We start from the raw sequence: 26099 nt of genomic DNA on the forward strand, positions 1-26099 counted from the left end.
AGTCTGTATTTATCTTTAATAATAAGCTGGTATATCAGCTTTTTCAGCTTTAAGAGCCACCCTGAAACATTAATAGCTTAAAAAAGCTATGGTTTATTTTGCTCATGATTCTGTTGGTTGGCTTGGCAATTCTGGTTTGCGCCAGCTGGAGTGATAGCTGGAGACCTTCATTTGTCATTGGTCAGCTGACAGATTGACTGGATTCTGAATGATCTAGGATGGCCTTTATGTACATTACTGGTGGGTAGACTCTTTGCAGGGCTGACGCATTTTGGGGTGACCAGACACTTTGAGATGTGTCTCATCCACCAGCAGGTAAGTCTAGAGTATCAGTGTGGATTCTCTAGAGAAATAGAACCAGTAGGGTGTGTGTGTGTATATATAGAAAGAGCCTTATTATATAAGTAATTGGCTCACTTAGTTATGGAGCCTGAGAAATCTCAAGATTTTCAGTTAACATGTTAAGGACCCAAGAGAACAGATTGTGTGGTTCCAGTCTGAGTCCAAAGGCCTGAGAAAGGCTAACAGGGTACGTTCCAGTCCAAATACCAGCAGGCCTGAACCCAAGAAGACCCAGTGTTTCCATTCTAATCCAAAGGTAGGAAAAGACTAGTGTCCCAGTTCATTGTAGGCAGAAGTTCCCTTACACTCAGCCTTTTTGTTCATTTTTTTTTTTTTTTACAGCATGGATGATGGATGTCTTCCTGTATTTTTTTTATTGTTATTTCCCCAATTCAATTTTTTTTCTACTGTACAGTATGGTGACCCACTTACACATACATGTACACATTCTATTTTCTCACATTGTCATGCTCCATCATAAGTGACTAGACATAGTTCACAGTGCTACACAGCAGGATCTCATTGCTCATCCATTCCAAAGGCAATAGTCTGCACCTATTAACCCCAAGCTCCCAGTCCATCCCCCTCGCTCCCCATCCCCCTTGGCAACCACAAGTCTACTCTCCAAGTCCCTGAATTTCTTTTTTGTGGAAAGGTTCATTTGTGCCATATATTGGATTCCAGATAAAAGTAATATTGTATGGTATTTGTCTTTTTCTTTCTGACTTACATCACTCAGGATGAGAGTCTCTAGTTCCATCCTTGTTGCTGCAAATGGCATTATTTCATTCTTTTTTATGGCTGAGTAGTATTACACTGTGTATATATACCACATCTTCCTAATCCAGTTATCTGTTGATAGACATTTGGGTTGTTTCCATGTCTTGGCTATTGTGAACAGTGCTGCAGTGAACATGAGGGTGGCTCACAGCATAACTACTGGGCCTTGCCCTTTTGTTTTATTCAAGTCCAGAATGGATTAGATGAGGCCCTCTCACAGTAGAAAGGGCAATCTTTATTAAGTCCACCAAACTTTATTCAGTCCACCAGTTCACATTTTAATCTCATCCTGAGTCACCTTAACAGACACACCCAAAATAATGTATGATCAAAAGCCTGGTTACCTTTTGGCCTGGTCAAGTAGACACGTAAAATTAACCATTTTGGAGTTCCCATCCTTGCTCTGTGGTAACGAACCCACCTCAGTATCCATGACGATGTAGGTTTGATTCCTAGCCTCACTTAGTGGGTTAAGGATCTGGCATTGTCGAGAGCTATGGTGTAGGTTATGGGCAGAGCTCAGATCCTACGCTGCCGTGGCTGTGGCGTAGGCCAACAGCTGCAGCTCTGACTACTCCTAGCCTGGGAATTTCCATATGCCGCAAGTGCAGACCTACGAAGAAAAAAATAAATAAATAAAATTAACCATTTCACCTAGTGGTTCCATAGCTTTAAAAAGAAAGAGTAGAGTTTGCAGGCCTTTAGACAACTAGGTTCAGAAATAATATATCACTTCTCAAAATCTATGGGATGCTGCGAAAGCAGTGCTCAGAGGGAAATTTATAGCAATACAGGCCTTTCTCAAAAAAGAAGAAAGATCCCAAATTGACAACTTAACCCTCCACCTAAATGAATTAAAAAAGAAGAACAAAAAAGGCCTAAAGTCAGCAGAAGGAAGGAAATTATAAAGATCAAAGAAGAAATCAATAAAATAGAGACTCAAAAAACAATAGAGAAAATTAATAAAACCAAGAGCTGGTTCTTTGAAAAGGTGAACAAAATTGACAAACCCCTGGCCAGACTCACTAAAAAGAGGAGAGAAAGAACCCAAATAACCAAAATTAGAAATGAAAAAGGAGAAATCACAACGGAAAAAATACAAAAAACCCATAAGAGAATACTATGAACAACTATATGGCAACAAGTTTGACAATCTGGAAGAAATGGACAATTTTCTAGAATCTTACAGCCTGCCAAAACTGAATCAAGTAGAAACAGACCAACTGAACAGACCGATCACTAGAAATGAAATTGAAGAGGTCATAAAATCACTCCCTACAAATAAAAGTCCAGGACCAGATGGCTTCACAGGTAAATTTTATCAAACATATAAAGAGGAATTGGTGCCCATCCTCCTTAAACTCTTTCAAAAGGTTGAAGAAGAAGGAATACTCCCAAAGACATTCTATGATGCCACCATCACCCTCATTCCAAAACCAGACAGAGATACCACCAAAAAAGAAAACGATCGGCCAATATCATTGATGAATATAGATGCAAAAATTCTCAACAAAATCTTAGCCAACCGAATCCAACAACATATCAAAAAAATTATACACCATGACCAGGTTGGGTTCATCCCAGGTTCACAAGGATGGTTCAACATATGCAAATCAATCAGCATCATACACCACATTAACAAAAGAAAAGTCAAAAACTGCATGATCCTCTCAACAGACGCAGAAAAAGCAACTGACAAAGTCCGACATCCATTCATGATCAAGACCCTCGCCAAAGTGGGTCTAGAGGGAACATTCCTGAATATAATCAAAGCCATTTATGAGAAACCCACAGCAAATATAATCCTCAATGGGGAAAAACTGAAAGCCTTCTCACTCAAATCTGGAACAAGACAGGGATGCCCACTCTCCCCACTGCTCTTCAACATCGTTTTGGAAGTCCTAGCCACAGCAATTAGACAAACAAAAGAAATAAAAGGCATCCATATAGGAAGAGAAGAGATCAAACTGTCACTGTATGCAGATGACATGATACTATACACAGAAAACCCTAAGGACTCAACCCCAAAACTCCTTGAACTGATTAATAAATTCAGCAAAGTAGCAGGATATAAGATTAACATTCAGAAGTCAGTTGCATTTCTGTATACCAACAATGAAATATTAGAAAAGGAATACAAAAATACGATACCTTTTAAAATTGCACCTCACAAAATCAAATACCTCAGAATACACCTGACCAAGGAGGTAAGGGACCTATATGCCGAGAACTATAAAACTTTAATCAAAGAAATCAAAGAAGATGTAAAGAAATGGAAAGATATTCCATGTTCCTGGATTGGGAAAATCAATATTGTAAAAATGGCCATACTACCCAAAGCAATCTACAGATTCAATGCAATCCCTATCAAATTACCCATGACATTTTTCACAGAAGTAGAACAAACAAGCCAAAAATTTATATGGAACAACAAAAGAACCAGAATGGCCAAAGCAATCCTGAGAAACAAAAACCAAGCAGGAGGCATAACTCTCCCAGACTTCAAGAAATACTACAAAGCCACAGTCATCAAAACAGTGTGGTACTGGTATCAAAACAGACAGACAGAGCAATGGAACAGAATAGAGAATCTGGAAATAAACCCTGCCACCTATGGTCAATTAATCTTTGACAAGGGAGGCAAGAACATCAAATGGGAAAAAGACAGTCTATTCAGCAAGCATTGCTGGGAAACCTGGACAGCTGCATGCAAAGCAATGAAACAACACACCCTCACACCATGCACCAAAATAAACTCAAAATGGCTGAAAGACTTAAATATACGACAGGACACCATCAAACTCCTAGAAGAAAACATAGGCAAAACACTCTCTGACATCAACATCATGAATATTTTCTCAGGTCAGTCCCCCAAAGCAATAGAAATTAGAGCAAAAATAAACCCATGGGACCTCATCAAACTGAAAAGCTTTTGCACAGCAAAGGAAACCCAAAAGAAAACAAAAAGACAACTTACAGAATGGGAGAAAATAGTTTCAAATGATGCAACCGACAAGGGCTTAATCTCTAGAATATATAAACAACTTATACAACCCAGCAGCAAAAAAGCCAATCAATCAATGGAAAAATGGGCAAAAGACTTGAATAGACATTTCTCCAAAGAAGATATACAGATGGCCAACAAACACATGAAAAAATGCTCAACATCGCTGATTATAAGAGAAATGCAAATCAAAACTACCATGAGATATCACCTCACACCAGTCAGAATGGCCCTCATTAATAAATCCACAAATAACAAGTGCTGGAGGGGCTGTGGAGAAAAGGGAACCCTCCTGCACTGTGGGTGGGAATGTCAACTGGTACAGCCACTATGGAGAACAGTTTGGAGATACCTTAGAAATCTATACGTAGAACTTCCATATGACCCCGCAATCCCACTCTTGGGCATCTATCCGGACAAAACTCTACTTAAAAGAGACACGTGCACCCGCATGTTCATTGCAGCACTATTCACAATAACCAAGACATGGAAACAACCCAAATGTCCATCGACAGATGATTGGATTCGGAAGAGGTGGTATATATACACAATGGAATACTACTCAGCCATAAAAAAAGAATGACATAATGCCATTTGCAGCAACATGGATGGAACTAGAGACTCTCATCCTGAGTGAAATGAGCCAGAAAGACAAAGACAAATACCATATGATATCACTTATAACTGGAATCTAATATCCAGCACAAATGAACATCTCCTCAGAAAAGAAAATCATGGACTTGGAGAAGAGACTTGTGGCTGCCTGATGGGAGGGGGAGGGAGTGGGAGGGATCGGGAGTTTGGGCTTATCAGACACAACTTAGAATAGATTTACAAGGAGATCCTGCTGAATAGCATTGAGAACTTTGTCTAGATACTCATGTTGCAACAGAAGAAAGGGTGGGGGGAAAAATGTAATTGTAATGTATACATGTAAGGATAACCTGGCCCCCTTGCTGTACAGTGGGAAAAAAAAAAAAAAGAAATAATATATCACTTCTGCTTTGTCCACTTATACAAAGCAATTCACAGTGTCAGCTTAGATTCAGTTAGTGGAGAGAGAGACTCCATGTTTTTGATTGGAGAAGCTGGAAAATATCATTTTTGCTACCTCCTGTATGTGGTTTTTGCTGTCGTTTTTATGATTCTATTACTGATTTCCTATCATATATCTATTGATAATTGAGGGAAAAATAGCAATTAGATTTTCATCTGCACGGAAGAGTATCAGACTTCATAATTAGTTTACGAACCTGAACTTTTTAATAGTTTAGTCTACTTTCTTACCTAGGTTAAGCTTCTCTTCATCCTCAGATAGGCTTCTGTTATTTCTCCTGTCATGCCATGTTTAGAGCCATGTCTTCCTCAATATAAATATTTGCCTTTCAGTCACTGTCTTTCATACTTCTCCTTTCTCTGAAATTTCACTCTCTTCAAATTGTTTTGTGTAACAACTTGAATATGCAGTAGCATATTCTTCAGTGAACTGTTCATAAGGAAGTGTTATTTATCAAGTTGGGTTTCATATTTTGGTTAAAAAATAAGCAGGTTATCTCGGAGAGCTTGCTTCTAATGCATGGCTCATTGCACAGCTGTATAGCTAACAACTGTTCTTGTTTGCTCTTGAAAGAGTAATTAGGTAACAGGCGTGTGTTTTATAATTTCCATCAAAGGCCTCAGATTTTGTTTGTTTTTAATTTGTAGCAAGACCTCTTTATAGAGTGCTAAGGCAAAATAAATCATTTATTAAGGGCAAAATAATTTTTTCATCTTTTCAAAAATACTGATTTTATTAGGCTTGAAAAAAAGCTGTGTTTTTTCTTAAAGTTATACTTAAAGTAATTTTGTGGGGTTTTTTTTAAAGTTATACTTAAAGTAATTTTGTGGTTTTTTTTTCCAGGTATATGTAATGCATACTTTAGCAGCCTCACTTTCTGCTTGTATTTATCAGTGCCTTTGTGGTAGTCATAACTACAGGTAAATATCTTTTTTTGTGAAATTTAAGAATGTTTGCAGTAACTGATGAGGTTTGAGAATTTGTGTGCTCTTGCTTTAGAAATACTGTATATAGCAGTCCACTTTAAATAATGCAAAAAGTATATGCTAAAGTGTTGGGTCCTTTTTTTTTTTTTTCCCCCGTCTTTGAAATTTTAGCTTACATCTTTATGGCAAATGCATCTCAACTAAATTCTTTACAATATGACTTATTTAGCAGCCTTTTATTGATTACTGGCTAAATTGTGATATACACTGACTTTCTTAAAGTCAGTCTAGTTAGAGACAAACATGAACTGATAAATGACATGACTTCATACTTAAATGATCTGTCTTATAAGGTGATAGATAGTAAAAGACTCAGGGAGCACAGAGGGGGGAGACTTGGAATTGAGAAAAATTTTACACAATAGTTGATGTTTATGATTTTTCTCTTTATGTCCTAAGGTTTCACTATACTTCATTTGGGCTTTTAAAAGGATTGCTTGACACCGTAGGGTTCTTTTCTTTAGTTCTTTGAAATTCCCTTACTGTATTTCTTCAAATAGGTTATCTTTTCTTTGCTTATAAGAGATAGGTACTGAAACTTGTGGGTCCCTCTTATTTTTCTTGTAGCTCTCTAAAATCATCCTTTTCTTTCTTTCTTTTGCTTCATTTAAGGAGAAATCCTAGCTGCTTCATATTCCAGACACTAATTCATTCTTCAGCATTGTCCTGTCTTTTACTTAGCTTATTTGAGTTGGTTTTAGAAATTTTTTTTTCATTTTTAATCCGCTTATTGTTATTAATGGCCAGTTTTTTTGTTTGCATTTTTTAGGGCCGCACTCATGGCATATGGAAGTTCCCAAGCTAGGGATGGAGTTGAACTACAGCTGCTGGCCTGCGCCACAGCAACAGCAACTCTGGGTCTGAGCTGTGTATGTAACCCATACCACAGCTCACAGCAATGCCGGATCCCCGACTGACTGAGCAAGGCTAGGGATCGAACCTGCATCCTCTGGGATACCAGTCAAATTCATGTCTACTGCGCCACAATGGGAACTCCTAGTCACTTCTTTTTTATAACTTACTGTCTTTATTTCTTGTTGGTTTTTTTTTTTTTTTAAACATCTCTGAGTATAAACCATTTTCCTTAATGTACCTTTTCCTGAATACACCTTCCTCAGGTATAGGTATTTCCCTGAGTTTATTGTCTCTTACATGATGTTACCTTTCCTTTGTGTTGATTTTTGATTATCTATTTATCTTAGGTGTTTGACTTCTCCCACGGGTCTCCTCAGCTTACTGCTCATGGTAGCTTTAACTTGATTTCTTTGACCATGGTGCTCAAAAAGTTCACTATCTTGTTACTGTGCGTGGCTTTGTTTTCATTAACTTTTTTTTTTTTTCTTTTTAGGACTGCACCTGTGGCATATGGAGGTTCTCAGGCCAGTCAGTGGTCAAATCAGAGCCACACCTGCTGACCTACACCACAGTCATGGCAACACAGCATCCAACCCACTTCTGTCACCTACACCACAGCTCACAGCAACACTAGATTCTTAACCCACTGACCGAGCCCAGGGATTGAACCCACAACCTCATGGTCCCTAGTCAGATTCATTTCTATTGCGCCACGACGGGAACTCCAGAACATATTTTTAACTTTCTTATCATTTCTGTTGGCTTCCTTTTAGCAGGGGATATTTTTGTTGCTGTTGTTACGCTACTATCTTGAAAAGTAAAGCAAGTGAAACTATTTACATATGCATCAAAGTTTATGGCTAAGAAGATTTGCCAGTTAGAATAGATTTAAACCAATAAATGTGTTATATTTAAATATTATATTCATATACTTAAAGTATGATATAGGAACTACTGACAAGATTTAACAGGTTTTTTGTATCATTTTCTGTTAGATTTAATTCATAGTTTATGTCAGGTAATTTATTTTGTTCATTGATCAAAATTTAGTTTTAGCTTAAAGTGTCATTTACGTAGGGAAGCTTATCCTGAATTCCCAAATTGTGTAAAATAATCCTCCCTTTTGCTTTCACATCACTGTGTGCGTAGGTTTTATCTTTAAAAACAATGTAGTAAAATTATTTGTGTCTGATTCCCCCACCAGATTATAAATTTCATGGGGACAGAAACTGTGTTTTTCATTACACATCCAGTTACTTGGTACATATACCTGATATAATCTACCCTGGTGTAGCACAGACTAGCCATTAAACATCTAATTGAACCTAAATTGACTTTGTTTTCAACCAACTAACCTTGTTTTATTTATTTTTAAAATTACTTTTATTTGTTATTTTTATTTTATTTTTTAGACTGCACCTGTGGCATATGGAAGTTCCCAGGCTAGGGGTCAAATCAGAGCTGCAGATGCTGGCCTGTGCCACAGCAATGCAGGATCCAGGCTGTATTTGTGACCTATGTTGCTGTTTGTGGCAGCTGCTAGATCCTTAACCCACTGAGCAAGGCTAGGGATCAAACCCACGTCCTCATGGATACTAGTCAAGTTCTTAACCTGCTTGAGTCACAATGGGAACTCCTCAGTAAGCTTGTTTTAAAGTTTGATGTATAAGCTTGCTGCTCATGGTCAATAATGATTTACTTTTCTCATTTGTACATATTTTATGGCTTTCAGTAAGTATCTTTAAAAGCTGTCATATCTGTTTTTTTTGTTTTGTGTTTGGTCTTTTTAGGGCTGCGCTTGTGGCATATGGAAGTTCCCAGGCTGGGCTTGAATTGGAACTGCAGCTGCTGGCCTACGCCACAGTAATACCAGATCTGAGCTGAGTCTACAACCTACACCACAGCTCACTGCAACACAGGATCCTTAACCCACTGAGAGAGGCCAGGGATCAAACCCGTGTCCACATGGATACTACTCAGGTACTTTACTGCTGAGCCACCATGGAAACTCCTATCGTAGCTGTTTTAATTTAGAAAATTTAAAGGACACTTTGTTTTATTATAGTACTGGACTATATAGTACTTAAATGCAAGGCAGTGTAACTAATATTCAAAATTTTGTATTTAAGGTACCTTAGAAGTTAGATCTAAAACATGGAAATATTACATGTGAAATTCATTTTAGATCATTGTATATTACCATTGTTATATTGTTGTTTTGTAGGTTATTATAGGTTATTATTATTTAAATATTTTTTTCTTTTAGTTCATTTCAAACAAATCAGTTTACTGGAATGGTGTATCAGACAGTACTGCTTCCCCATCGACATTCTTTGAAAACAGGAAGCTTAGATGAAGCTGTAACTCCCAATACATCACCAGCACAGTGGCCAGGTATAAATAATTTACATATGTATGAGTTTTTTCTTGGCCTTTTTGAGTTTAATCAAATAAAGAAAAAGTAGATTTGGCTTGGTTTTGCCATATGATAATTATAAGTAAGTATTGTTAGAATTGATACCTGTTTATTATTCACTACTCATTATAAATTAATTATATAACATTAGTTTTTCTTTGATCATCATACTAAAATAACTCGGATGTTTTGGGTTGTCACTTTTTATACTTTTGCTTTTGTTGTAATAGAATAAGATTTATGGCAATTTTATCTCTCAGGTTTGAATCAGATTTCCATTGTTTGTCTAAATTGAATAGATAACTCAGCATTTATGCATTAGCTGCGATAATCTCTACTAGTCAATGAATCTAGAGAAGAAAGTATTTTAATCTTGATGCAATTAAAGTATTTCCAAAATGTAGTTCATTTTATGTTTTTTTAAACTTTTTGTCAGCAGTAGCTGTGTTTATTATTTCTCCTAGGAATAACTTCTCTCATTCGACTTTTGAATTCTTCTGGGGAGGAAGCCCAGTCAGGACTTACAGTCTTGCTCTGTGAGATTCTCACAGCGGTGTATCTTAGCCTCTTCATCCATGGCTTGGCAACACATTCTAGTAACGAACTATTTCGGATCATGGCCCATCCTCTAAATGAAAAAATGTGGTCTGCTGTATTTGGTGGAGGTGCGCACATTCCCAGCAAAGAACAGACACACTCAAAAGCTTTACCTGGTTAGTTTTTAAATCTTTTTTATCTTTTTTTTTTTAATTCTAAAGCTTTTTTTATTCATCTGAATGATAACTTTGTTAAGTATAATTACATTTTAATTTATTTACAGAAGTTCTTGTTACAGACCATTTTCTTAAAGCATGAACAAATAGTTTTATGGCAAAGATGCAATAAAAAGTTTCTGGTGTAATTTTCAAACTTTGAAATACTCATGCACCAGTGATTACAACTATCTAATGTAGTTTAAAATCTTTTACTGTTGAAATTTTCATTTGTTTTGAAATATTCTGTAACACTGGTTTTTGTTCTATCCCAAATACAGATTCTCTCTTCTTTCTTTGGCAGGAAGGTACTTTGCTATGCCTAGCCCCCACCAGGTAGTGGTATTCTCCATGGAATGTGTGGGCTTTTCCAAAGCTCTTTCAACCATCAGTTCTCATAGCCCTCCCAGTCTTGCAGGCAAGATACTAGCTTTAGAAATAGGCTTTTACAGTTCAGCTTGCTTTGTGTTGTTTTGGAGGGGTTGGGGAACAGTGGGCCAATTTTATTTTGTTTGGCACTTAAAATAGAAAATTGAAAATTTTCCATTAATCAAGCCATATTTTTGATTTAAAACAATGATTAGCATTTTAGAACACCATCCCTGCTTTTTTTTTCTGCTTTAAAATTCTTTGTTTTGATGTTTTCTATTCCTTGGACTTTAACTTATTTTTGAATTTGTTGAAATAAAGTGCTAATCATGTAAAATCAGACTATGACTTGACTGGAAAAAGATTTCAAATAAGGCTGCTTTATGTTCTGCATATTATGATTCCAGCCATTAGGGGTTTTGGATTTCTAAGTGTTGATAAAACTGTGTAAAGTAAATATTTTAAACAATTGTATTACCTTTTCTAATGTGGAAACTATATGTGTTGCATTTAATTAAGGATTGAAACAAGCTTTTTAACCTGAAAAGAATCTTCATGATGCTTTCTGCCTTCAAGTTTTCTTTTTGTTATTTTTTAGCCCATATGTGATAAGCTTGGCTTAAAATTTTTTTAACAATATTTTAATTTCTATAACATCTCCTTTCTAATTTTTAAAGTTATTTACTATGCTTTATTTTTTATATGGATAAATAAAGGAAAAGACTAACTTATGAAACTCACCGTAGAATATATACTTGACTTCAGATATTTGATTTCATCTAAAGAAAAATTCAAAGTTGCTGAAGGAATAGATTTGTAGGTCTGTTGAGATTAAAGACTATGATCTTGTTAGAGTTCCCATCATGGCTCAGCGGAAACAAATCTGACTAGTATCCAGAGGACGAAGATTCAATCCCTGGCCTTGCTCAGACGGTCGGGGATCCAACGTTGCTGCGAGCTGTGGTGTAGGTCGCAGACATGGCTTGGGTCTGGTATTGCTGTGGCTGTGGTATAGACCAGCAACTACAGCTCTGATTCAACCCCTAGGCTGGGAACATCCATATGCCCTGAGTGCGACCCAGGAAAAAAAAAAGACTATTATCTTGTTAATGTAAAATGTTAAAATGGGATAGATTATTGATATGGAATGTCCACATACTTGTAAGAAATTAAAAATACATACTTGGAGTTCCTGTCGTGGCTCAGAGGAAACGAATCTGAATAGTATCAATGAGGACACAGGTTCAATCCCTGGCCTTGCTCAGGGGGTTAAGAATCCAGTGTTGCCATGAGCTGTGGTATAGGTTGCTGATGTGGCTCAGATCCCACATTGCTGTTGCTGTGGCGTAGACTGGGAGCTACAGCTCTGATTTGAGGTGCAGCCTTAAAAAGGCAAAAGCCAAAAAAAAAAAAAAAAGAAATTCCTTATAACCAGTCAGCAGGTCTCAACTTCAACAATTCCTAGAGCATTCCTGAGAACAGATTAAGTAAACACCCTTACACAGTCCAGGTTATTCTTTGTTTAATCACTTAGATTTAGTTGTTTGTAGTTACAAATGCCATATTATAAGCTCTGTCTCTTTACTGAATCCTGAATAATCAAAGTGATCAAAAATTATCTGTATCTATGTGTTTAACCTCTTGGGTTTGGGACGTGGTAGCTGAGTAACATAGGATACTTAAAACATGTGGTTTACTCATTGGTAGGGCTGTATGTAGCCGCATCCAGATTATGTGATGCTCCTTTGTCTGTGGAAACTCAAACTATTTTGAATACAATCAGTCATGTATGTAACTGAAGGAACATTTAACCAGAAGAGTACACTCATTTAATGATGAAGCCTCCTGTTTTTAAAGCTGATCTAAAATTGTGAAGGAGCAGGTAGAAAAAGAAAGAAATGGAAAAAAAGGAAGAAGTGAAGACAGTAGATAGTACAGGCAGTAAGAGTAATAGACGTAGCAGTCCTGTAAGGCAGATAAACTAACAATTGAAGAGACAAAATCTGAGAATAAAAACTCAACCAAGACAAGAGACAAGGAGGGCTTGTGGCTTTCAGTATAAGATGAAGTTCTGAAATCTCAGTTTTTGAAGGCACTGTTATGTAGTTCTGAAAGCACAGCAACTAAAGCAGCATGGCAGCTTGATAAATTTTAGGGTGTAAGTAAGCAGTCCTGCATATTCGATTTACTGCTAAACATTGTCATGATGTCCCAAGAGTATAATTGCATTAGATAATATTCTGTATACATTGTTGCCCAAGGGACTAAAATAATGTTTCAGAAAAGTTGGTATGAATTTGGCTACAATTTACGTATATTAGTTTTTGGTGTTTAAATATGGCCAAATAAAAACTGACAAATCTAGAATATTTCATTTACCTGGCAGCCTATTCAGTATCAATGTATTGTGTATTGAAAATGAAATACATGCTCTCAGAACCCCTAAAAATCTGTCTTTTAAAAGTATTTTCATAAACTTGGTACTATGAAAGGATTTTAAAAGTCACTATTTGTTTTCCTTCTTCTGGTAAAAATTCTGATTTTAATTTTCTTTGTAATTATGGTCTCATGAACTAAGTTATTTTTCTCTCTACATGTCTGTTATTTAGTTAATGTACTTTTCGTGACAAAATTTAGTATGACTTAAGCTTTGTAATATAAGAAAATGGTAGATGATTTCAATTAGACGTAGGCTTGGCAGGTCAGAATGCTTAACAAAAATGTTAATGTAGGGAGTTACTATAGTGGCTCAGTGGTTAACGAACCCGACTAGTAACCATGAGGTTGTGGGTTCTATCCCTGGCCTCGCTCAGTGGGTTAAAGATCTGGTGTTGCTGTGAGCTGTGATGCAGGTTGCAGACACAGTTTGGATCCCACATGGCTGTGGCTGTGGTATAGGCCAGCAGCTGTAGCTCTGATTGGACCCCTAGACTGAGAAACTCCATATGCCATGGGTGCGGCCCTAAAAAAGCAAAAAAAAAGTTAATGTACATAAATCAGTAATTTATTTTGTAATGAGCTTTACATTGATTTCATCATATTTTAATGAGATTTTTTTCTAATTAAAACTATAGTGTGAGTGTACACTCATGGAGTTCTGAATTATTTTGTTATTATGGTTAATTTTTAAAGTATACAATCAGCTAAGCAATAGTTTTCGAAAAATTTCTTTCTGCTAACAGAAATCTATACTTTTGCTTTTTGTTGCATATTATAAAACAAAACAAAATCTTTTAAGAATTTTTACTGTGTTTTCTAATAATGTTTGGAGTTATAAGAACTGTCATTATTCCCACAGCATACCTTATTTTTTCTTTACCCACTTTCTAACCTCTTCATACCCTTTTTAATTCATAATCTCTGTCTATAGTCTATACCCATGTTCCTTTTGATTTCTCACTAATACTGCTTTTTTTCTTTTATTACTAGTAAAAAAGCTATTTAATACCTTAATAATGAAACAGTAGAATCAATTTTATCCAAAGAGTGGCACAATTCTTGATATTTTATTGTTAGTTTTTTTCAAAAGCAAATAGTTAAGCATCCAGCAGCTATATAGCCTCTCTTGGTGCCCCTAAGCTTCATGATTACTTGAACACAACAAGAGTTAAGCATAAAATTGTTTTAGGGAGTTCCCGTCGTGGCACAGTGGTTAATGAATCCGACTAGGAACCATGAGGTTGCGGGTTCGCTCCCTGCCCTTGCTCAGTGGGTTAACGATCTGGCGTTGCCGTGAGCTGTGGTGTAGGTTGCAGACGCGGCTCGGGCTCGGATCCCGCGTTGCTGTGGCTCTGGCGTAGGCCGGTGGCTACAGCTCCGATTCAACCCTAGCCTGGGAACCTCCATATGCCGCGGGAGCGGCCCAAGAAATAGCAACAACAACAACAACAAAAAAAAAAGACAAAAGACAAAAAAAAATTGTTTTAGGTCTTTCTGCAATCTGAAGGAAAAGAGGGAGCATGACAAGTTTCAGGTCATTTCTTATTTGCAAGGAGGTGTCACTTAGGTTCTGTTTACTTGTAGCATTTCAGATAATATAACATTCATTACTGTGGGCCTATTTGCCATTTTCCCACTATTGTCCCTGTTCATCAAAAGTGTTTTGATAAGAAGTTTTATACTTCTGGAGTTGAGTCTGTAATTTTAAACATTTCCACACAGTGTGGTAAACTTTTTATTATCATGTGAGGTATCTCGGTTTGCGCACTTTACTTTCAAATATTTTTCTCTCTTTAAAAAGAAGTGCCTTATGTTTTGCTTTTAAAAAATCTACTTTTTTAATAGACATAGCAGTTTTGGTAAAATCCATGAATTTAGCATTGTTAGTTTTATTTTTTCCCTTAGCATCTGTGTTCATGTCACATGCCTTCTAATAATCTGAAAACAAAACAAGAATAATAGAAATACTGAAGTCAAATGATAAATTTATCCTAAAACATAGCATTAAGTTTTTGACCAATTAAGAAAAATACCCTTATATTCTTTTTACTTAGTGAGAATTTGGGAAAACCAGTGTTTAAGTTTTAGAGTGTATAAATGTATGCAACAGATATGTTAGAAACATGATTGCCAGTTATCAGTTGCTCATAAGAACAGAGAAAAAATTATACATTGAATCTGATGGTTCCTTTTAAAGTCATTTGGAAGATTACATAATAATCATACCACTTTTTAGCAATCTCAGTATACTAATTTTATTAATCTTAATTTCATTTTTTCTGAAATAACTAAGTTACTTTGTTAAACTCAGCTTGGCTGTAGCTTGATATAATGCATGAGCATGCTGTTTATGCAAGCTGAGTAGCTTCAGGCAATAAAACAAAATTGTATTACAGCACAAATACTTGTATTCCTTTGGGAGGTAAGTAAATTCTCATGGGAACCACTGAAGGAGAATATTGGTGCGCCTTAATATGTAGCTGTTTACTTACCGGCTAGACATTGCCTATGTCCAGTGAGTCCTTGATTCTCTACTGGTGATTTGCATTTTCTTAACTTAGTGTTGATTAAAGATTTTGTATAACTTGGAGTTCCCGTGGTATCGCAGTGGAAATGAATCTCTCTAGGAACCATGAGGTTTTGGGTTCGATCCCTGGCCTCACTCAGTGAGTTAAGGATCTGGCTTTGCCCTGAGCTGTGGTGTAGGTCACAGATGCGGCTTGGATCTGGTGTTGCTGCAGCTGTGGTGTAGGCCGGCAGCCGTAGCTCTGATTAGACCCCTAACCTAAAAAAAAAAATGATTTAGTATAACTTGTTTTTCCATACTAATGCCCTTAATATTCTAAAGTAAAATACTAAGAGAATAATGGCTGTTAAGTGTTTAGTGGTTAAAACAATAAAGATTGCATTTTATCTCTCTTCTTTGTTATTCCATTCACTAGAAAATTCTATTTCTAAGCCATTTCTAAAAGTTTGAGTCATTTTAGAATAAGTATTTATGGTATTTGAATTTTTTTGTATTTTCAGTGAAAAATGTAGTTTTATCGTAAATAAAAGGCCAAGTGAAATACTGAAGAGTCTCATAAGTGAGTTGTTGCCTTTCATTATCATTAACATCCCATGATACTCTTCTGCACTCCCCTCCCCATGATATTCTCAAAACACAAAAGAAAAAGATGTAGATAATTTTCTGTCATGGTCTTAGCTAAATTATGGACTCATTTTTAGGCAGACATTACATCCTGTTATTTACAAATAGATTAGATAAGTCAACATTCATAGAATAAGGAACAAATTGAGATAAAAACAAAGATTGCTATACAGGGTGATTTTTGTCTCACTTCTTCTACTGTTTTCTTACCTTACTATTATAGTAGTAGCCTCAGGGAGTTCCCCTCGTGGTTCAGTGGAAACAAATCCAAATAGTATCCATGAGGATGTGGGTTTGATCCCTGGCCTTGCTCAGTAGGTTAAGGATCCGGCATGGTCATGTGGTGTAGGTCGAAGACATAGCTCAGATTCTTTGTTGCTATGGTTATGGCATAGGCCAGCAACTGTAGTTCCAATTGGGCCTCTAGCCTGGGAACTTCTATATGCTGCAGGTGCAGCTCTAAAACGTAAAGAAATGTCTCAGTTTGGGTATGTAGTTAATCTTGGGTTTTATGTTAAACTAGATAAAATCAGTACAATAAAAACAGTACTTTTGTTAGTAATACTTTATTTTGTTCTTGTTAGTTTCTTCACTGGTGGAGGAAGGAGAGAAACAGAACAAACGTTTTAGGCCGTCAAAAATGTCTTGCAGAGAATCTGCCCCCGTGACCTCTTCCTCACCACGAATAAACCAGGAGTCACCTATAGTTAAAGAGAAGTTCATCCCACCTGAACTCAGTATCTGGGACTATTTCATTGCTAAGGTAATAAAAGTGTTATCCAAATGATCTCATTTGTGTTTAAACAGAAGTTTAAATGTTTAAAATAAATGTGATTGTGCTTCCAAATATATTCCCACAATGGTGTAGAAAATTTTCATTTTTTTTAGGCTACATTATCCCAAAATATATCCTGAAATATTTTGGCAATATTTCAACCATTTTTCAAGTAGTCCTTTTATAAATTATGATTATTGCATTTTAACAAGACCAAGTTTTTAGAGTTCCTATCGTGACTCAGCAGTAACAAACCCAACTAGTATCCATTAGGATGTGTGTTCCATCCCTGGCCTTGCTCAGTGGGTTAAAGATCTGGTGTTGCAGTGAACTGTGGTGTAGGTTGCAGGTATGGCTCGGATTCCGAGATGCTGTGGCTGTGGCGTAGGCCAGCTACAGCTCCAATCCAACCCCTAGCCTGGGAACTTCCATATGCTGCGGGTGCGGCCCTAAAGAGACGGAAAAAAAAAAACAACTAAGTTCTTGGCAAGATGAAAAGATAGATTGATTAACACCATAATGCCAGTGTACTTGATAGTAGTTAAGGAATCAAGACTGCCAGCAGTCAAACTGCCATCCATACTCTTAATTCCTTTTCTGCACTCCAGGCAGTCCTGCATTGTTCTGATATACATAGATTTCAGTTTTTAGTTAAATAACATCAATCCCTCAATGCTGTTCAAATGTAAACTTAACAACAGTTTATTAAATATGAGTAATCACATAAAGTATAAACTTCTTGCTAGCTTTTCAGTCCATAAATCACTGTGTAAAAACAGATGTACTTCATGATTAGTGACCAGTAAACAGTTCCTTCAGGGTCTGTCTGTGATTCATCACTTACCACCTATCATTCAGTATTCAGTTCATACATAGAAAGAAAATCATGTAGTCATCTTGCCTCCTTATCTCCTGTGATAAACCAAAGCGACATTTTACGAAACTGTCAGAAAGACGGAAAAGGGAGCTGGCTGACAAAGATGAACAGAAAACCAAAAAGTGAAAAGTGATAGGACTGAAAGTGAAATTCAAATAAAATGTAAATTAAGCTATAGAAAAAATACCTAATTAGGGGAATATTGACATTGCTGTCATTTAAAAGATTTTAGATATGTAGCCAGAGGAACTTAGTGAAGCTTAACTTATCAACATAAATGGGGAAATTGTGACAAAAGAATGAAAATATCCCAGAGATAGTGAAATTGGCCAAAAAACCACTTCACATTAAAGGAACTCTGCATAATATTTCACACTATTGAAAAATGCAAAGCATAAAAAGTTGGAAGCTGATACAACTTAGGAAGGAGTATGACAGTTTGCTAAAGATTAAAAAAGATCCTTCTTTGTATCCTGAGTTATATCAAGTTAGAGGGCGGCCAGCACTATTTACGGTACTGTTGATGAATTTCTTATTAAGAAAACACACTTTAATTCTCAGTGTTTCTAATATTTTAATTATGGTATACTAAATAACTATTTTTACTATTTTTTTCATTTTCCTATACATTTATAGCTAACTTTAAGAGTTTTTATTATTTTGCTAAATTTGTTTAATGGTCACAGAACATTTGTAATATTTCCATTGATTATTAAGATTGCTTTACACGGTTTCAGCTTGCATCGTCATTTTTACATTCCTGTACCACGATGCCAAGCAGGAACTCTTTTGGTATCTCTGATTCTGCTGTGATCAGCCAAATTCCTCACTTTCTGAACTTGTGGGTGTTCTCCTTACTTCCTTATATTAATTGTCAGCTTACTGCTTCCTGATGACACGAATCCCTGAGTCCTGTTAAGCAGTGGATTTTATTTTTCACATATTCCGCATGCTTCAGGGTAAAGAAAGTGATTTATATCACCTTGTTACACATTGCCTTTTGCAGAGGCATTGATTCACTCAACAAATGTATATTGAGATTTTATTTGTATTGGAATATCTTTACTTCATCTTCATTTTTAAAGCATAGTTTTCCTGGGTATATGATTCTTGATTAGCAGGCCTTCTTTAGTTGTCTTATTCCTGGATCTGGTTAAATTTCTGACTGGTCTGCCCTTGCTCCAATCTGTATCACAGTCTTAGTCTAGTTGAGATGTTAGCCTTCCCTGTTTGCTGCTGAGAATTCTATTATTTTTGACAGTGCTGCTGGGCATGGAATTCTTAGTAAAATCATCCCCCTCTGACCAAGCAGCAGTTTTTCCCTCACAGTGCTGGCCCTGATAAAACAAATGGGGCCACAGCGTGCCAGGGTGGGGATAGATAACCCCCGGCCAAAATGTCAGCTGCTTACCTCTACAAGAGGTTCAGTATATTTTTCTTAATAACTGCTTTTCCATGAGTTGTATGTATTTGGTCAGTTTCCAGTATCTTCAAATGGTTGTTTTTGACAACTGTGTCCAGTTTTATTCCTCATTTTGAGGGAAAGGTCTTACCAAGCTTCTTGCTCAGCTTTTCCAGAAGTAAGTTTTGCCCTTCCTGCTATGTTTCTTTATTGAGCTTCCTTGGACCCAAGATTTTATGTTTTCTTTTCAACATCCTCACTCTTAACTGATGACCTCACCCTACAAGTCATTTTAAAAAATAGAACCAGATAAAACTCTCATCATTCTGTCATGAAGCTCCCATCTTTTTCTCTCCTCTTGTTATTATTGATGGTGTGTCCTTACTATCAAAGACTTTAGTGCTGCTGTGAATCCCATCCTTGCTTTTCTTCTCTTCTCTTTTCTATGTCTTCAACTCTTTCCTCTCTATTGACTCCTCCCAATCAGGATAGAAATGTGCTCTGCTATCTCCCATTCCAAATCCTGCTTTGACCCCCATACTTTTTCCAGCTATTACCCCATTTCTCTGCTTCCCATCCTCATTCAGCTTTCCAAACTGTATGCACATTTTCTTTCTATTAACATAGGTCCCGTTCATATTTACCCATTGTATGACTTCTGATATAGCTACCCCACTGAAATCATTGTTGTTGAGATCCAAGTGGCATCCATACTATTGAGTATAATGGAAACTTCTTTATCATCATCTTATTTGACCTCTTAGTCATATTCGACCCATGTGACCATTTCCTTCTTTTAGAATTACTTTTCTCTCTTGTTCTCTTGAATTTCTCTTCTATTTTCTTGCCTAACCTCAGTATTTTTTTTTTAAAGTCTCCTTTCTTTATTCTTCTTTTTCTACCTGACCTGGGAATCTTAATCTTTAAGATTTGGGTTTTTGATATTTGTTTTCCTCAGTATTTCCTCTCTCACAACCCAGGTCTTTCCATTTTAGTAAAGGGCATCTTCATCCTTATAGCTGCTCAAGCCAGACACCCAGAAATCATCTTCTCTATCTCTTTCCCTTCCTCTCCAAATTGGTCAGCAAATTTTCAGTGCTTTCCCCAGAGTACACTATGAATGCGTTAGTTCTTGTCTTAGTTACTGATGTCTTCAGTTCTACACTTTCTATTTGACTTTTCTTCTGCATGGTCATAGTAATATTTTTAAAGTATCAATCTCAACACTTGTCCTGAACTTGAAACTCCTTAGTACCATTTCACTATTTTACTGTGTTGTATAAAAACCCTTCCTGATGTGTCATTTGTTCTCTTCAACTTCTGTTCCAACACTTGTCTTCTATAGTAGGCTTCAGCCAAACTACTGTTTTTTCCATACCATACTCTTTCCCATATTAAAGCTTTTCTATATACCATTTTTACTACCTAAAATGCTTTTCTTCCCTCTTGTTATATGGCTTACTCCTTGTTCTTTAGGTCTCACTTAAATGCCACTTTTCAAAGAGGCCTTTCATGATCATCTTACCTCACTTCTTTTAATGTTCTTGATCCCACTAGTGTCTCTTTTTTTATAGCACAACTAAATGTAATTTGTATTTAGTTTTCTTGTATTTGCTTATTTTTTTCCACTACAATATAAATTCTGTGAGGGAAATGACTATGCATATGTCTTAAAATTTCTTATATGGGTTATCTTTTGACGCATAATGGATACTTAATTTTTTTTGGTTAAATAAGGGAAGTGTGTAAAGTGATGTCGAAGGCATAGAATGTCAAAAAAGAAGCAGCCAAATACAGATTACTTTACTTTCTTATAATGAAGTACCTGAAGTTGGGTTAAATTGCTAATTTTAGATTATATAATTGAATGTATTAAATCGTATAGTTGCCTGATAAATTCTGGAATTTTTTATTTTAGCCTTTTCTACCCCCTTCCCAAAGTAGAGCAGAATATGATTCAGAGGAGAGTCTGGAAAGTGATGACGAAGACGATGATGTTTTAGCTTCAGATTTCCACCTCCAAGAGCATTCTAATTCAAATTCATATAGGTATGGAATATTTAATTTTGGGCTTCTTTAAAAAATTAATTATGTATTTTTGAAAATAATCCTTGTAAAATTAATAGCTTGGTGACCTATTGTAACTCAGATATTTTTAATTGAAATTGTTAAATTACTTCCCTTAACAATAATGCCACAGTTAATTTTTGATTACCCATAAATGCATGATCTATACTTTTTCAATTCTCACATACCTTGCTGCCAGGTCATTCCTTGCCTCTTGCTCCCTTGCTCCTGGGGGAAGGAAAAAAAACAAAAAAACAAAAAAACACTGTTTTATCCTAAAAAATCTGACACCTTTTTAGTACATGAGTACTCAAAGATGTCAATGATTACCCTTTAAAAATGTTCAAAACAGGAGTTTCTGTCGTGGCGCAGAGGAAATGAATCCAACTAGGAACCATGAGGTCGCGGGTTCAATCCCTGGCCTTGCTCAGTGGGTTAAGGATCCCGCATTGCTGTGAGCTGTGATATAGGTCACAGACACAGCTCAGATCTAGAGTTGCTGTGGCTCTGGTGTAGGCCAGCAGCTGTAGCTCCAATTCAACCCCTAGCCTGGGAACCTCCATATGCCGCAGGTGCAGCCCTAAAAAGCAAAAAAGAAAAAAAAAAATCAAATCATTCACCCCCAGAGCTCCACTGCCTCATTATCCTTACATGCATAAGTGACAGTATATCATCTTGTCTCTACTGATAATGTTTTTATATCTGAAACATGGTATATATTTTATTACAACATGGTGTATTTATACACACACACACACATATATATATAGTTACGACATAGTATAAATATATTTTATTGTGACATGATATATGTCAAGTAAGTATTTTAGGGAAAATTAAGTACTCCTTTACTGAAAAGAAAAATTGGAGGGGGGATCAAGATGACAGAGGAATAAGATGTGGCACCCACCTTCTCCCACAAACACATCAAAAAAAAAAAAAATCTACTTGTAGAACACGTCACCCAGAACATCTACTGAACATTGGCAGAAGATCTCAGACTTCCAAAAAGGGCAGGAAACCCTCTACAAAACTGGGTAGAAAAAAAGGAAAAGAAAAAAAAAGAAGAGAAAAAAGGAAGTGGGTTGGGACCAAGACCCCTGAGAGGGAGCTATCAAAGATGAAAGGAATCTGTACCCTGGGAGGCCACCTAACCGACCAGGATACCAACCAGGACAGAGGGGGAGCCTCAAAGCCTTGGAGTAAATCACAGCAGCTGGACTGAGGAGGGCAAAGCCAAGAGAGAGCTGCACAGACCATTGGTACCACCGCCCCACACACCACACCAGGTGGAGGCTGGGTGCTAAGACTCCAGCTTCAGAGGTCAGTTCTAGGGAGAAGACTAGGGTTGAATGTGTGGAAACACCCACTTGTGGGGGAGTTTAGGGAGCAGTGTGCCATGGACTGGAGAGTGGCACATCACAGGTGAAGGAGTAGGGGAGGAGACCTAGAACCAAAGGAGAAGCAAGGTGCCATTATAGGGGATTGTGAGAGGAGGGGGGAGTGAAAACACCATAGGAATTTTTCTCTGTATATGCAGCAGATCTCAGGTGGTGAGTTGCCTCTTGTGTGGGCTACAGGGATGGCTGCAAACTCTCAGACTCCTAAAGACCCCAGTCACTTCAGGGAGCAGCAGAGGGTCCTGTGGCCAAGCTCCCCCCATTGCTGTCACCTCCTTGGGAATGTACACACCCTGCCCTTTCCACTACCAAAGGCTCTGGGCACTGTCCCCACCTCTCTGAGCAGCCTGCCACCCTCACCTCCCTGTGGGTCCTTATCACTGCCAAGGGCTCCTGGCCCAAGTACTGCCTACAAGCACTGCTCATTGCCACCATCTCCCAGGCTACACACCTTAACATCCCCTTTAAAGGGGATAATGGCCTGCACGGCATGAGGAAAGAGAAAGCATCTAAACTAAAAGGAGCCCTCCTGCCAAAAAAACAAGCTACCCAGGGATGCTCCCGCTTATAAAGAGCCCTCTCAAACTACAGTAGGTAATTATTTTCCCTTAACTCACAGAATAAGAAGAGATAAGCAAAATGAAGAAGCACAAGCACCATTCCCAGTTAAAAGAGCAGGAGAATTCCCCTTGAAGGAGCAAACAATGAAACAGACCTACGCAGTCTAACAGATACAGAGTTTGAAAAGGAGTTAATGAAAATACTGAAGGAATTAAGAACAGCTATCAATAGTAATGCATATTCTTTATAAAGGAACTAGAAACTATAAGGAGGATTCAGGAGAAATTAGAAGATTCATTTGCAGAGACAAAAGCTGAATTAAAATCATTGAACAGCAGAATAAATAATTCAGTCAAACAAATAAGTGATTTGGAAGATAGAATAATGGAAATTACCCAATCAGGACAGCAGACAGAAAACCAAATGAAAAAATATGAAAGCAATATAAGAAATCTATGGGATAATATAAAAGGTGCCAATCTACGCATAATAGGGATTCCAGAAGGAGAAGAAAAAAAAAAAAAAGGAGATTGAAAATGTATTTGAAGAAATTATGGCTGAAAAATTTCCAAATCTAAAGAAGGAAACAGGGGTTCCCATTGTGGTGCAGCAGAAATGAATCTGACTAGGAACCATGAGGTTGAGGGTTTGATCCCTGGCCTTACTCAGTGGGTTAAGGATCTGGCGTTTCTATGAGCTGTGGTGTAGGTCACAGACACAGCTCAGATCTGGCATGGCTGTGGCTGTGGCTGTGGCTGTGGTGTAGGCTGGCAGCAGTAGCTCTGATTCGACCCTTAGGAACCTCCATATCCCATGGGTGTGGCCCTAAAAAGCAAAAAAATTTTAAAAATAAAGAAGGAAACAGATATTCAAATATGGGAAGCACAGAGGGCCTCAAACAAGTTGAACTCAGACAAACCTACACCAAGACATATTATAATAAAAGTGGCAAAAGGTAAAAATAAGGAGAGGATTCTAAAGGCAACAAGAGAAAAACAAAGACTCAGAACCCCCATGTGGCTATCTGCTGATTTCTCTACAGAACAGTATGGGCAAAATATATTCAAAGTACTTAAAGGGAAAAATTTGCAACCTGTGCTGCTCTACGCAGCAACATTATCATTTAAAACAGAAGGAGAGGAGTTCCCATCGTTGCTCTGCAGAAACGAATCTGACTGGCATCCATGAGGACACAGGTTTGATCCCTGGCCTTGCTCAGTGGGTTAAGGATCCGGCATTGCCATGATCTGTGGTGTAGGTCGAAGATGTGGCTCAGATCCCATACTGCTGTGGCTGTGGTGCAGGCTTCCAGCTACAGTTCCGATTTGACCCCTAGCCTGGGAACCTCCATGTGCGATGGATGTGGCCCTAAAAAGACAAAAGACAAAAAAATAAATAAAATAGAAGGAGAAATAACTTTCTCAGACAAAAACAAAGAATATAGTAAATCTAAACCAATTCTAAAAGAAATATAGAAAGTTCTCCTCTAATTAGGAAAGAAGTAAGAAATATACAATGGAAGGAATCACGATTGGAAGGTAATCACTTAAATAAGCCAGTATACAGATCAAAAAAAAAAAAAAGCCTAATTGTGAATGCAATAGTAAACACAAGGAACAACAAAAGGATAAACATGCAGATGTAAAGGACATCAAAATCATAAAATGCGGGAAGAAGAGTAAAAATTTAGACTCTTTTTTAGGATGTGTTTGAGCCTGTATGACTGTCAGTCTAAAGCAAACAGATAAAGGATGGGGTAAACGTGTGAAAAACAGGCAACCACAAATCAAAAACAAACAATATATTCACAAAAACCAAAAAGAGGACACAAACAAAATAAAAGGAAATATTCCAACCCAAAAAAGAAGAAAAGAACAAGGGAGAAAGATAGAATCAACTAGAAGACGTTTTAAAATGGCAATAACTACGTATTTATCAATAATTACCTTAAATGTCAAAGGACTGAATGCTCCAACCAAAAGACCTAGAGTGGCAGACTGGGTAAAAAAAAGAGCCTCCAATATGCTGCCTGCAAGAGACCCAGTTTAGAACACAAATAAATTGAAAGTCAGGGGTTGGAAATAGATATTTCATGCCAATGGAAATGATGGGAAAACAGGAGTTGCAAAATTCCTATTAGACAAAACAGACTTTAAAACAAAGGCTATAAAGAAAGATAAAGAAGAACACTATTTAATGATAAAAGGACCAATTCAAGAATAAAATAGTACACTCATCAATATATATGTCCCTAATTTAGGAGCACCCAAATATATAAAACAAATACTTACATAAAAGGAGAAATTAATGGGAATACAGTAATAGCAGGAGGCTTTAACAACCCACTCCCATCAATGGACAGATCTTCTAGATGGAAAATAATAAGGCAATAGAGATCCTAAATGACACAATAGAACAGTTAGAATTAATTGATATTTTCAGGACATTACATCCAAAAAATAGAATATATGTTCTTTTCAAGTGCACATGGAACGTTCCCCAGGATTGACCACTGGGGCACAACTAACCTCAGCAAATTTAAGAGTACAGAAATTATTTCAAGCATCTTCTCTGACCACAATGGCATGTAACTCAGAATCAACCACAGGAAAAGAAATGAGAAAAAACTGCCTATGTGCAGACTAAACAATATGCTACTTAAAAAAAACAATGGGTCAATGAGGAAATCAAAAAAGAAATTAAAATATGTTGAGACAAATGACAATGAAAACACAATCATACAAAATCTATGGGATGCCTCAAAAGCAATTCTTAGAGGAAAGTTCAGAGTGATACAGGCCTTCCTCAAAAAAACAAGAAACATCTCAAATCAATCAACCTAACCTACAACCTAAGAGGATTAGAA

The 26099-nt window shown here is 36.9% G+C and overlaps 1 protein-coding gene across 8 annotated transcripts in view; it reads left to right on the top strand.

The window, feature by feature from the left end:
* Positions 1 to 26099, top strand: part of DMXL1 (Dmx like 1) — a 144176-nt gene that overhangs the window by 70461 nt on the left and 47616 nt on the right. For 6 of the 8 annotated variants that reach the window (XR_007134574.1, XR_007134573.1, XM_047778477.1 and 3 more), the window contains exons 26-30: positions 6027 to 6103; positions 9291 to 9418; positions 9905 to 10153; positions 16736 to 16914; positions 21124 to 21254. Coding sequence is in view for 6 of the 8 variants with exons in the window: in XM_047778477.1 (XP_047634433.1) it covers positions 6027 to 6103; positions 9291 to 9418; positions 9905 to 10153; positions 16736 to 16914; positions 21124 to 21254 (764 nt within the window). In the remaining 2 variants the exon portion in view is untranslated. Of the gene's footprint in view, positions 1 to 6026; positions 6104 to 9290; positions 9419 to 9904; positions 10154 to 10496; positions 11004 to 16735; positions 16915 to 21123; positions 21255 to 26099 lie in introns of those variants that run through there. The other 2 variants (XM_047778480.1, XM_047778479.1) reach the window with 2 other exon arrangements.

The sequence above is a fragment of the Phacochoerus africanus genome, chromosome 4 (assembly GCF_016906955.1).
Source record: "Phacochoerus africanus isolate WHEZ1 chromosome 4, ROS_Pafr_v1, whole genome shotgun sequence".
Taxonomy (NCBI): Eukaryota; Metazoa; Chordata; class Mammalia; order Artiodactyla; family Suidae; genus Phacochoerus; species Phacochoerus africanus.